The following is a 10,532-nucleotide window of genomic DNA, read 5'->3' on the forward strand; positions in this document are numbered from 1 at the left end:
CTTTATACAAAATATGTATCAGAAATTCTTGGAGTTCTGTGCATCAATTTTGCAGATGAAATTAAGACTCATTCCACACTGGAACTTCCTGGATTGAATAATACGCACGTTATATTTTACTTGATATTTGAAATGTTAAAGTTATTTTGCACTTTTGGCAATGCTCTGATTCAGTGTAGATGTTTGAGACGGGTCATAGCTAGTTTTTCTAGCTCTTTGACTATAGTCATATGAAGGCTGAATAATCTGTTCTGTAGCAAATTAAATTCACCATGTACAACCACTGAAGGTGGGGTAACTTAGTTTCTGCTGCTCCTCCTTCCCAGGGTTTAGTTTGGTAGACAGAAGCAATCTACCAAAGCTTTTGAATGAACCTATTCTATATGCTTTTCTCTGTTCTCTTATGCTTCCAAAATTCCTCAAGGTTCTTCTCCCTACAGATATGTTCCTTAAAGTACTTAAATACCAACTAAATACTCCAGGGTGTTTTAACCCTGTTGGTCCTTGTCAGCGCTAGCAGTTTCACCAGCTCCTTCCTGCTGCCCCAACAAAACCTCACAAAACCCAATACCAGACCTGTTTAACATGTAGACTTTTTTTTTTTTTTAACTTAAACAGAGAGGGAGGGGAGTTTTTCACAACACAGTCATGTTCTTTGTTCTTTTTTTTTCCCTTTTTGGTTTTTTTTTTCTTGTGTTCTTTTCCTTCAGGTACTTGGTGGAGGTCCAGGAATACTCAGTAATCATGGATTTCAGGTGCAACAACAGCAACAGAGGAGGCTGTCGCTACATGAATACTTGAGCATGGGACTGTTGCAGGAGGCTGGCATTTCTGTTCCACACGGACTAGTTGCCAGGACACCAGACGAAGCTTACAAAATAGCAAAAGAAATAGGTATAATATTAAAGGGAACATATACAATATAGGCATGGGATTGATACAAGGTGTTACTACTTTTTCTGTCTTTCCTGGTAAGACATTTCTTGGAGTTCTGAATATACCTTCTCTTTAAGAGAGCCTTTTCTGTGAAGCAACTTGTAGATTTAGGTATTTACTTTGGAGCTGACATTTTCTTAATTTCGTGTTTACTAATGGTTAAGATTGTTCAGTGCACAAGCACACAGTGAAATCAGTTAAGTGACCTAGTTTTAAAGACTCTCTCAGTTGTGTATTGAGACTTGTTTATGAAGCTAAACTGTGTCCCTGAAATTCCAGTGGGGAAGGACTTGATCCTTCTTCTGTTAAATGCTGTGAACATATATTTCAGGCACCATCATTCCTGTAACCCAAATGCTGCAGATACTTTTCCTGTAACTTGTGAGTCTTGTTTAGACGGAATGGGGCAGTTACAAATTGTATTAGCCTAGGCTAATACAACTACCTAAACTTCTTTGAGATAAGTAACAGACTCTACTTTGTGCAAATCGTGGATTTCTTTTTGCTGTCAAGCAAGCTTGGAGGAAATCTTGCGTGAAGAGCTTCAGTGGTGGTGGCATGTAAGGTTTCTGTAGTCCAAGATCTCATATAGAACAGAAGATGCAAAGCATACTTACCTTTAGGTTGCAGAAGAAGAGTAAAATCCTATTCCTTTTTGAATGTGCCATTCTGGCAGAATGCAACTACTTCATGCAGGAGGGGACGACTTTCATGGCTTGTACTTATATGCAAAATTCATGGCTTGTTGATAAAAAAGCATCCAATCTCCTTTGCCTGGTGCTTAAATGTTTTGTTTAGAGTTGGGCTTTAATTTTGGACTTGATCCTGCATATTAATTTGCCACTTTACCTACTATGAGTCTTGGTAAAATTTTTTGCTTTAATTTGGATGTAATACAGAACTCAGCTTCTATCGTTTGAGGCATTAATACTGACCTTTTTTTTTTTTTTTAATTTAAAGCTTTTTCTCTTCCTGGAAAAAATGTAGTAGACTTGTCACACATTTTCAATGAAGGACATTGCTTGTCTTATTCCACTCTCATGCAAATGCCTAAATCTCTGTTCACCTCCAAATGGATATATTTGTAGTAATTACTAGGGTTATAGGTTTTGTTAGATTTATTTCAGTTTCATGTAGATTTAATGCAAGAAATGAGATCTGAGAAAGGTAATTTTTTTTCTAGAGCAACTTATGCTGCTTTGTAGTGTAGAAGGGAATTGAAAAAACTGCTTTTCCTTCAGAGCTGATGTCACAGAAATTCAGGTATCGTCTGCCTGCCTTCTTTGGCTTGTTCCCATTAGAGAGTAAATGATACAAAATTGTGACTTCATTAGTATGAAAGAAAAGTGTTAAACTACTTCTGTTCTGACAATGGTTTAAAATTTAGAACCTCACCTTCTTTTAAGGGTGAGCTTGTAGCGTGATCTAAACTTCACAAGTCAGGCATATCCTTTTGCTTACATCAGTATCTGTACAGACCTCTGGCTAGTGGCAATGAGACAACCTTTGCCTATGGCTGTTTGATAGACAGTAGGGAAACTCGAAGGTCAGGATTCCTTTGTTTTGTTCCTTGTTCAGAGAGAGGAGTCCTGCAGCAAAGTAGGTGTGTCTGACTGCTGGTTTATAGCTCTGTGATGTCATAGGTATGCCTTTTATCTGGAGACCCTGTGCACTCTCTTGGGGGTCAGAAAAAAGAAGTTGCGGTGGAGTATGTGACCCTGTGCACTATCTTGGGGGTCAGAAAAAAGAAGTTGCGAAATGTATGAGTTATCATCCTTAGTTAGCTAGAATAAAGGAATTCAGGGCTTCTGATTGTCAGCAGTATAGTTTGTTTAAGCTGGTGTGTATTTGACCCTATGGCTTTCTTTGGTACTTGAAATGAGGAAGGGAAGACTTTCCAAAAGGAGGAACTTGAGTTTTTGAGGCATTGCTCATTGTCCAGAACTTATTCTGAATGGTGACAGATTATCCTTTGCTCCAGTGTTTTGGATTTCTTTGTTATTGTAGCCATTTCTCCACTAGTTTTCATTTAGTATGTACTTAAAAAAAGCCAAACAAATGAAATCTTGAGCAGAATGAAAAAAAAAAAAGTCACATTTTTTTGTCGACCTGCTCATTGTTTATTTTTGTTGTGTAAGAGTTGTTGCTGGTAGATATTATCTTTTGCTTCTTTTTATGTGTGAAACTGGTGTTTCAAATGTTTGTCTAAACCATTACAACGATAGCTGGTAATGCTGCTTGCTCTGTCTCCCTAGTGCTGATCCACATGACCCTGATAACCTTTAGTCAGAAACCTGCTCTCTGTAAACTTGAGTTTGGCATTGGATTTCTTTTCTTTTGCAAATACCTCCCTTCAGTTAGAAATGGGTAACTTTTTATTCCAATGTATGGCAAATACAACCTTCTCATTAACAGAGATTTTCATAGTTTAGCTGTGGCTGTAGCTAAATCAGTGCAACCCAGTTGTATGAACAAAGCCAAAGCTTAATCATACTGAGGATTTTTATCACTGCAAGGTAGCTAGTGTGTGGTAGAATCAAGCTGAGGTATACAGATGTTGCAGTTTGTTTTAGAGCCTAGTTATCTTGAGGTCTGAAGTTAGATGAAATAGTCTGGAAGCCAGAAAGGTTGCTTACTCTCCACCCTCCCAGTCTTTTTTGTACTAAATATTTTTTTCTGCTAAAGACCAAAGTGTCCTAAAGAGACTAAATTGTTTACCTACATGTGGAGTAATTTTGAAATGTATGTGAATAAAATACAGTATTTGAGCTTGCATTTTTTCTTCCCTAGAATGTTTTTCTTGCATTTTTAAAGGAAACTGAGATGAAATTAGATGCTGTGAGCAACTTTTGAGTAATGATGACAGATCACTTACAGTTTGAGTCTTAAGGAAAAAAAAAACTTAACTTTTTTTGCCTTTTTTAATAATTTGATTTCTGTTGCAGCTATCAGATTTCTTAAAGTGCTATTCTCACCTCAGATTTCTGTTCTAGCTGGATTCTGCAACCAATTATTGTTTTGCTTCTATTTTTTAAAAAACTTTTCTGTTGTGTCATGGGAAGGTTGGTCGTTGTAATTATTACAGCATTGGTTTGCATAAAGCTTTTTCTTTACATATTTGTCTGGCTGTTGAGAGTCATCATTAGAATTTATTACTTACCACAAGCAGCTTTTCCCCTATAAAGACCCCTCCATCTCGTATCAAGTAATTTGTTATCACATACTGGTTCATGTAACTGTTATGGTTTTAAAATAACTACTACTGAGTAATTCAGTCCCTGGGAGTAGATTTGGACCTCCTGTAGATGTCACTACTCACTTACTTTTCTTCCAGTAGTTCACTGTCTCCATTCAAGACCTCCAGATCTCATTTATGCCACTTAAAGAATGCATTCTACTCAGAGCTGAGAGGACTTGTGTATGATGAGGTCTTTAAAGACTTTATTGATTTAAAAAAAAAAAACAAAAACAAATGAAAAGAAAAAGTAGTTACTTGTGGGCTTTGCAATATGTGGCTTTTCATATGTTACATGAACGTCTCACTTAAATTTTGAAATAGCGAGCTGAGTAAGTTCTGTTCCAGAGTGTTGATAAGGGGCTGCAGTATGTCTTGGTGATTGCCTCTAAGTTTATGGTTTACTTTTAGCCTATGCGTACATTCCAGCTAGCACTGTGACCTGTGCTGATTCAGAAGCTGATACGCATTTGTTATCAAGAACATGACTAATGAACCTAAAGACTATTTCTTGAGGAACAGGTGTTTCATCAGTGTGATAGCAGATAGCTCAGCAGAACACGGTCTGTGAAATGTGTAGTACTGCTGTGTGTTGAGACAGCACCTATGAAAGTGTACGTATTGCTGCAACTGAAGTTTTGATGCTTTCTGACACTTTCCTCTATTAACAGTTGTGTGGAAGGGAGTGTTGTATTGTATGTCTGCTTTTCTTTTATAGCATATGTTTCTATTCATGATGATTTGAGAGGTAAGACTTCTGAAGTGATTAATGTCTTGAAGCAGCTTTTGTGTTCCAGTAGTTTTGTATGATTTTAAGATAGTGAATCCCACGGCTTTATGCTCATGGCAGATTGTCAAATTTTAGTAAAATAAAAAGCTGTACAGAATAGGAGGTATTGAGAAAACTGAGTGTATAACTTTTCACCTTTCTGCACCAGTTCTCGAAAGGAGACTGAAAGCAATGGAATATGCTGCTACTTTTGCTATTGCAGTTTAAGAGATCTAGTCCATCTCCTTATCAATGTGGTTTATAAGGAATGATCTTTTTTGGTATGCTTTCTACAGAATGACTCAAGTAATCGGCTTGGCTGTATTCCTGCAGACAGTTCTGTGATTAATAGATGTTTCTTTTCAGACTTTTTAAGTTCTTTTCAGTGTTATTATTTTATTTTTCTGTCTATTGCTTAAATATACAACCTGTATCTGTTTAAAAAAAAAAAAGTAATGTGTAAACCTGGTTAAAATTATAAATAGATTTATTAATCTCAGCTTTGATTTAGCCAGAAACCAAAGTTTAGTACAATGTGTGCAATGATTTTCTTAGGTAAAGTGCTAGCTTTTTCTTTATTAGGTCTTCAAAAGAATAGGTATTCCAGACACTGTGGCACAAAAGCTGGGGTGGTTTTCTCCTTAGTGTATATCACACCTTCCCTGGTAGTCTGTGATTAAGTTGGTTTTTTTTTTTTTTCTTTCTTTCTTCTGTGTTATACTGAAAACCCACGTGTTGTTTTTGTTCCTAATACTTGGTTGTTTCGCCTTTATCAGTTTTCCCTGTTTGTGAATTATCTGCTTGACTATGTTAACTGATGTCTTTTAGGTTGTCTGTAGAGTCTGGAGCTCCAGAGTGTTTATTCAGATGCTGTAGGACACGGATGATGATCTAAGGTGGCAAACTTGTGCAGAAACCCTCCAGGTGTTAAAAAATCCCTGCTGTAGTGGTCAGTGTTAAGTAGGTTTTTTTTCCAACTGTGTTCCTGCTTACCTGGTCAAAATCTCCAGATAACCAGCAGTAGAAGTCTAGAAACCAAACATTTACTTGAATTCTGGCAGATAATACTTTTTTGGCCTCTGAAGCTTACATTTTGCTTCAGCCTTTGCTTTCTTCTATAACACTTCACTCCTTTGAAGTTCTAATATCAAAGCATGCTGTTGATAATAATTCACTAATTCCAGTAACTTTTCTAACCAGCAGATTCAAATTTTGACCACTCTATTTTAATTCATTAACTTAACCTATTGCCAAAACCAAACCTATCTTGTGAGTTTATGAAAAACTCGATGCAGTTGATTAATGTCAGGAAGTATATGTGTAGAAAATAATATTTTGTAATAGCAAAATACCTTGTTCGCTCTCTTGACTGATATGGTCCATTCAGTGAAAGTATGAACATTCCTGGCACGTAATTATTTCAGTAGTCATACTTTTGATTTACATAGAATACTACTTCTAACACTCCAAAGTTTCAGATGCTGAAAAAATGTAATTTTGAAGTTAAATTCTAACTAACTATACTTACTAACAAAACACAGATAGTATACTCTGAAGACATTCTCTGCCCGTGTTGGCAGTTAGGGTCAGCATACTCTTTATGTTGAGGATTCTTTTGATAATACATGGTTAGTTAAAAGCCCTTCTTTTCCCTCCCTAATTCCAGTAAATACAGCTATATTGTTTAAACTTAGAGTTTTTGTTATATCTGTGCAACAAGAAAAAAAAATATTATAAATTGAGGGATACTCTTTCTGGAACTAAAAACTTTTAAATGCAGAGTAACTCAAGCAAAAGTTGTGGGTCTCTGTCTCTCTCCCAGGGTAAGTTTGCAGTTGAATGGTAGTTGAGAACTTGGTTGGCACTTGTGTTGTTAACCTTTTACTGTTGACTATTTTGTCAGAACACATTGGACTTGCATAGTTATTAGGGGACTGGAGCACCTTTCTTTAGGGGACTGGAGCACCTTTCTTTAGGGGACTGGAGCACCTTTCTTTAGGGGACTGGAGCACCTTTCTTTAGGGGACTGGAGCACCTTTCTTTAGGGGACTGGAGCACCTTTCTTTAGGGGACTGGAGCACCTTTCTTTAGGGGACTGGAGCACCTTTCTTTAGGGGACTGGAGCACCTTTCTTTAGGGGACTGGAGCACCTTTCTTTAGGGGACTGGAGCACCTTTCTTTAGGGGACTGGAGCACCTTTCTTTAGGGGACTGGAGCACCTTTCTTTAGGGGACTGGAGCACCTTTCTTTAGGGGACTGGAGCACCTTTCTTTAGGGGACTGGAGCACCTTTCTTTAGGGGACTGGAGCACCTTTCTTTAGGGGACTGGAGCACCTTTCTTTAGGGGACTGGAGCACCTTTCTTTAGGGGACTGGAGCACCTTTCTTTAGGGGACTGGAGCACCTTTCTTTAGGGGACTGGAGCACCTTTCTTTAGGGGACTGGAGCACCTTTCTTTAGGGGACTGGAGCACCTTTCTTTAGGGGACTGGAGCACCTTTCTTTAGGGGACTGGAGCACCTTTCTTTAGGGGACTGGAGCACCTTTCTTTAGGGGACTGGAGCACCTTTCTTTAGGGGACTGGAGCACCTTTCTTTAGGGGACTGGAGCACCTTTCTTTAGGGGACTGGAGCACCTTTCTTTAGGGGACTGGAGCACCTTTCTTTAGGGGACTGGAGCACCTTTCTTTAGGGGACTGGAGCACCTTTCTTTAGGGGACTGGAGCACCTTTCTTTAGGGGACTGGAGCACCTTTCTTTAGGGGACTGGAGCACCTTTCTTTAGGGGACTGGAGCACCTTTCTTTAGGGGACTGGAGCACCTTTCTTTAGGGGACTGGAGCACCTTTCTTTAGGGGACTGGAGCACCTTTCTTTAGGGGACTGGAGCACCTTTCTTTAGGGGACTGGAGCACCTTTCTTTAGGGGACTGGAGCACCTTTCTTTAGGGGACTGGAGCACCTTTCTTTAGGGGACTGGAGCACCTTTCTTTAGGGGACTGGAGCACCTTTCTTTAGGGGACTGGAGCACCTTTCTTTAGGGGACTGGAGCACCTTTCTTTAGGGGACTGGAGCACCTTTCTTTAGGGGACTGGAGCACCTTTCTTGACTAGATGATCTCCAGAGGTCCCTTCCAACCCTAACAATTCTGTGAATTCTGTGAATTCTGTGAGTTATCATGAAGGTGTTTATAATATGTGGAAACCAGTACTGCTACTACAAGCAATATTGGGCAGAAAAGTGGCAATTAAAGAGATTTGACAAAAGTAGGAATGGAAACTTGTAAAGCAGAACATTTTAATAAAGTTTGTCTGCCCTAATCATCAGACTTTCTACTTGCACAGAAAACTTCAGAGATACAATGGAACAACAAGCCTTTTTGCCTTTTAATAAGCTTATCATAAGATTGTATTTTGCATAGATTAATGCATACATGCAAGGAGAAAGAGACCTTTCTCCCAGTTTGAAAGCTTAGGAATAATCAGAAATTATTCCTTCCAATAAATAAATATTAGTATTGCTAGAAATGAAGATAGGGCTGTTTCCTGGCTGTATTAGTCTTTCACTGTCTAGGTAATAAACCATTGCTGAAGGTGAAACCTGTAGTAGTAGTACTGTGTAGACTTTTTTTGTCCTGAACAGATAGACAGATGATAACTTGGTGTTCTGCTGATTTCAGGCACCTGTTCTCATTGGTATCTACTGTTTATTTTCTAAACATTTCCTGATTCTTTTCAGGCTGTTTTACTTAGATAGGTCTTTTACTGCTAACTGCCGTTAATATGGAAATGTAGCTCTTAACAAATGCTTGTTCTGAGTTTTGTGCATTGGTCTGTAGCTTGTTAACTGTTCTAAAGGCTTGTTGTTTTATTCTAATGCCCTGTGTTAAGGCTTTACAGTTTGTTACCGCTGCTGAAAGCAGATGTCCTGCTTTCTGTCCTGCTCACTTCAGTGTCCCTGTGCATGTGCTTGTCACACGGCGCACAGGCTTGCAAAAGTACTATCCGCTGGATTAGCTTTTGCCTTCAGCGGAGCCACTCTTCTGATATCCTTCAAGGCATGGTTGCACAAATGCTTGTGCTGGCACACAAAAAAGAGACTGGAGTGAAAAGCTGAGGACAGGAGGCAAGATGGGACTGCTGCTGTGGTGTAGTGTTGGCTGGCATAAACTGTCCTAACTTTGTATGTGAATACCTGCTCTAGGGCAGAAACTGCTATTTTTTTATTGAAACAAAAGCCTAGCAGTATTTCAAACCAGCATAAGCAAAACGAAAGGGCACAACTGTTAATACTGAGTAGAAAACTTATGTTAGCTGCTGGTTTCTAAATTTTTTCTTGGGTTACTGCATATCAGCAGTTCTCTACTGTGTCAGATTTTGTGATAGTGCTGCAGCTGTAACGCTGCAGATGAGGTGTGTGACCAAACGTTTCTGTCCTCTAGTTTCAGGGTCACTTTAAATAGGAGCTGTAGGTAAAAATGTTTGTTGAACAATAAATTTGCTGCATGGGTTAAGTTAAGGGTTTCTTGAGACGTGTTATCTTAAATTTTGTTTCAGGTACATCTATGCAGGTTAATAGCTTGTAAACATAGCTGGTCAAATAACCCTTGAAGTGTTATGCATTTATGCAACTGAACAGCTAGTTTGCTTGCAGTGCTGTAGGAAAACAAATTACAAATCGTTAATGTCCTCCTCATTTAATGTCACAATTGGTGCATACTTTTGCATAAGTGATAGTCCAGTAACATTTTTGTTATGGCCAAAACTGATTGCGAAAAGTTTAAAGTTGTTTCTTACACACTTTTTTTGGATGTCTTTGCATGTTGCCAAAGTGTAATCATGCATATTAATTAAATTCTTAAGAAATATCCTATGGGATCAGGGCAGTGGTGCATCTAGCTCAATACTGTGCCTCTCACGGTGGCAAAAGAACATGCAAAGGAGATTGTTAGCCTGGCTATTTTTTTGCAGTTCATACCCCTCATTTCCTCCCAGCATTCATAATTTTTTTCTTAGGAGTATCAGAGGGAACATCTCTGCCCAGTTCCTTTTGAATCTCCTGTTTTTCCTTCATGCCTGTTGGCAGGCTTCACCATCTTCTGTGTAAAGAAGGGTCTTTTTTCCTTGCACCTTTTTAAAACTGACTTCCCTTGGTAGGTGGCTTTGGTTTTGCCTGGTGTAGGGCAGGAAATGGATTCTATGATGTACGTGTAGTTGTGTGTTCTTGCTCTGTCCCTCACCAGGTATGGCTGAAGACTGTAATCATGTTCTTGCTTTGTTCTCCTTTGATAGATCTAAAGTGCCAGGCTCTTTTAGTCTCTTCTTCTAAGGGAAACTCTTAATTTCAGTGATCATCCTAGTAACCAGGCTTTTCCATTGAAAATTACTTTTATGAACATGTCCAGAGCTAAACATAATGTTCCAGGTGAGATCTACTAGAGGTTTAGTTGGCATCTGGTTCTGACTTATTCAGATTTCGGTCTTTATTGCTAGGAGGAGTAATTCCTACAAAGAAGGTGCCTCTGGGTGAGCTTCATGGCTTTCCTGAAAACTCTGTTGAAGCAGCTTTTACCTTCTGGACTTAGTGTAGGAGATGAAAA

General features: G+C 38.8%; 1 protein-coding gene across 1 annotated transcript in view; it reads left to right on the forward strand.

The window, feature by feature from the left end:
* Nucleotides 1-714: 714 nt before the first annotated feature.
* Nucleotides 715-10,532, forward strand: part of SUCLA2 (succinate-CoA ligase, ADP-forming, beta subunit) — a 22,526-nt gene continuing 12,708 nt past the window's right edge. Inside the window, exon 1 of the mRNA XM_009879612.1 lies at nt 715-894. Within this exon, the coding sequence (XP_009877914.1) occupies nt 804-894 (91 nt within the window). The 5' untranslated portion in view covers nt 715-803. The remainder of the gene's footprint in view (nt 895-10,532) is intronic.

This window comes from Charadrius vociferus, unplaced genomic scaffold (genome assembly GCF_000708025.1).
Source record: "Charadrius vociferus isolate BGI_N301 unplaced genomic scaffold, ASM70802v2 scaffold482, whole genome shotgun sequence".
Classification (NCBI taxonomy): Eukaryota; Metazoa; Chordata; class Aves; order Charadriiformes; family Charadriidae; genus Charadrius; species Charadrius vociferus.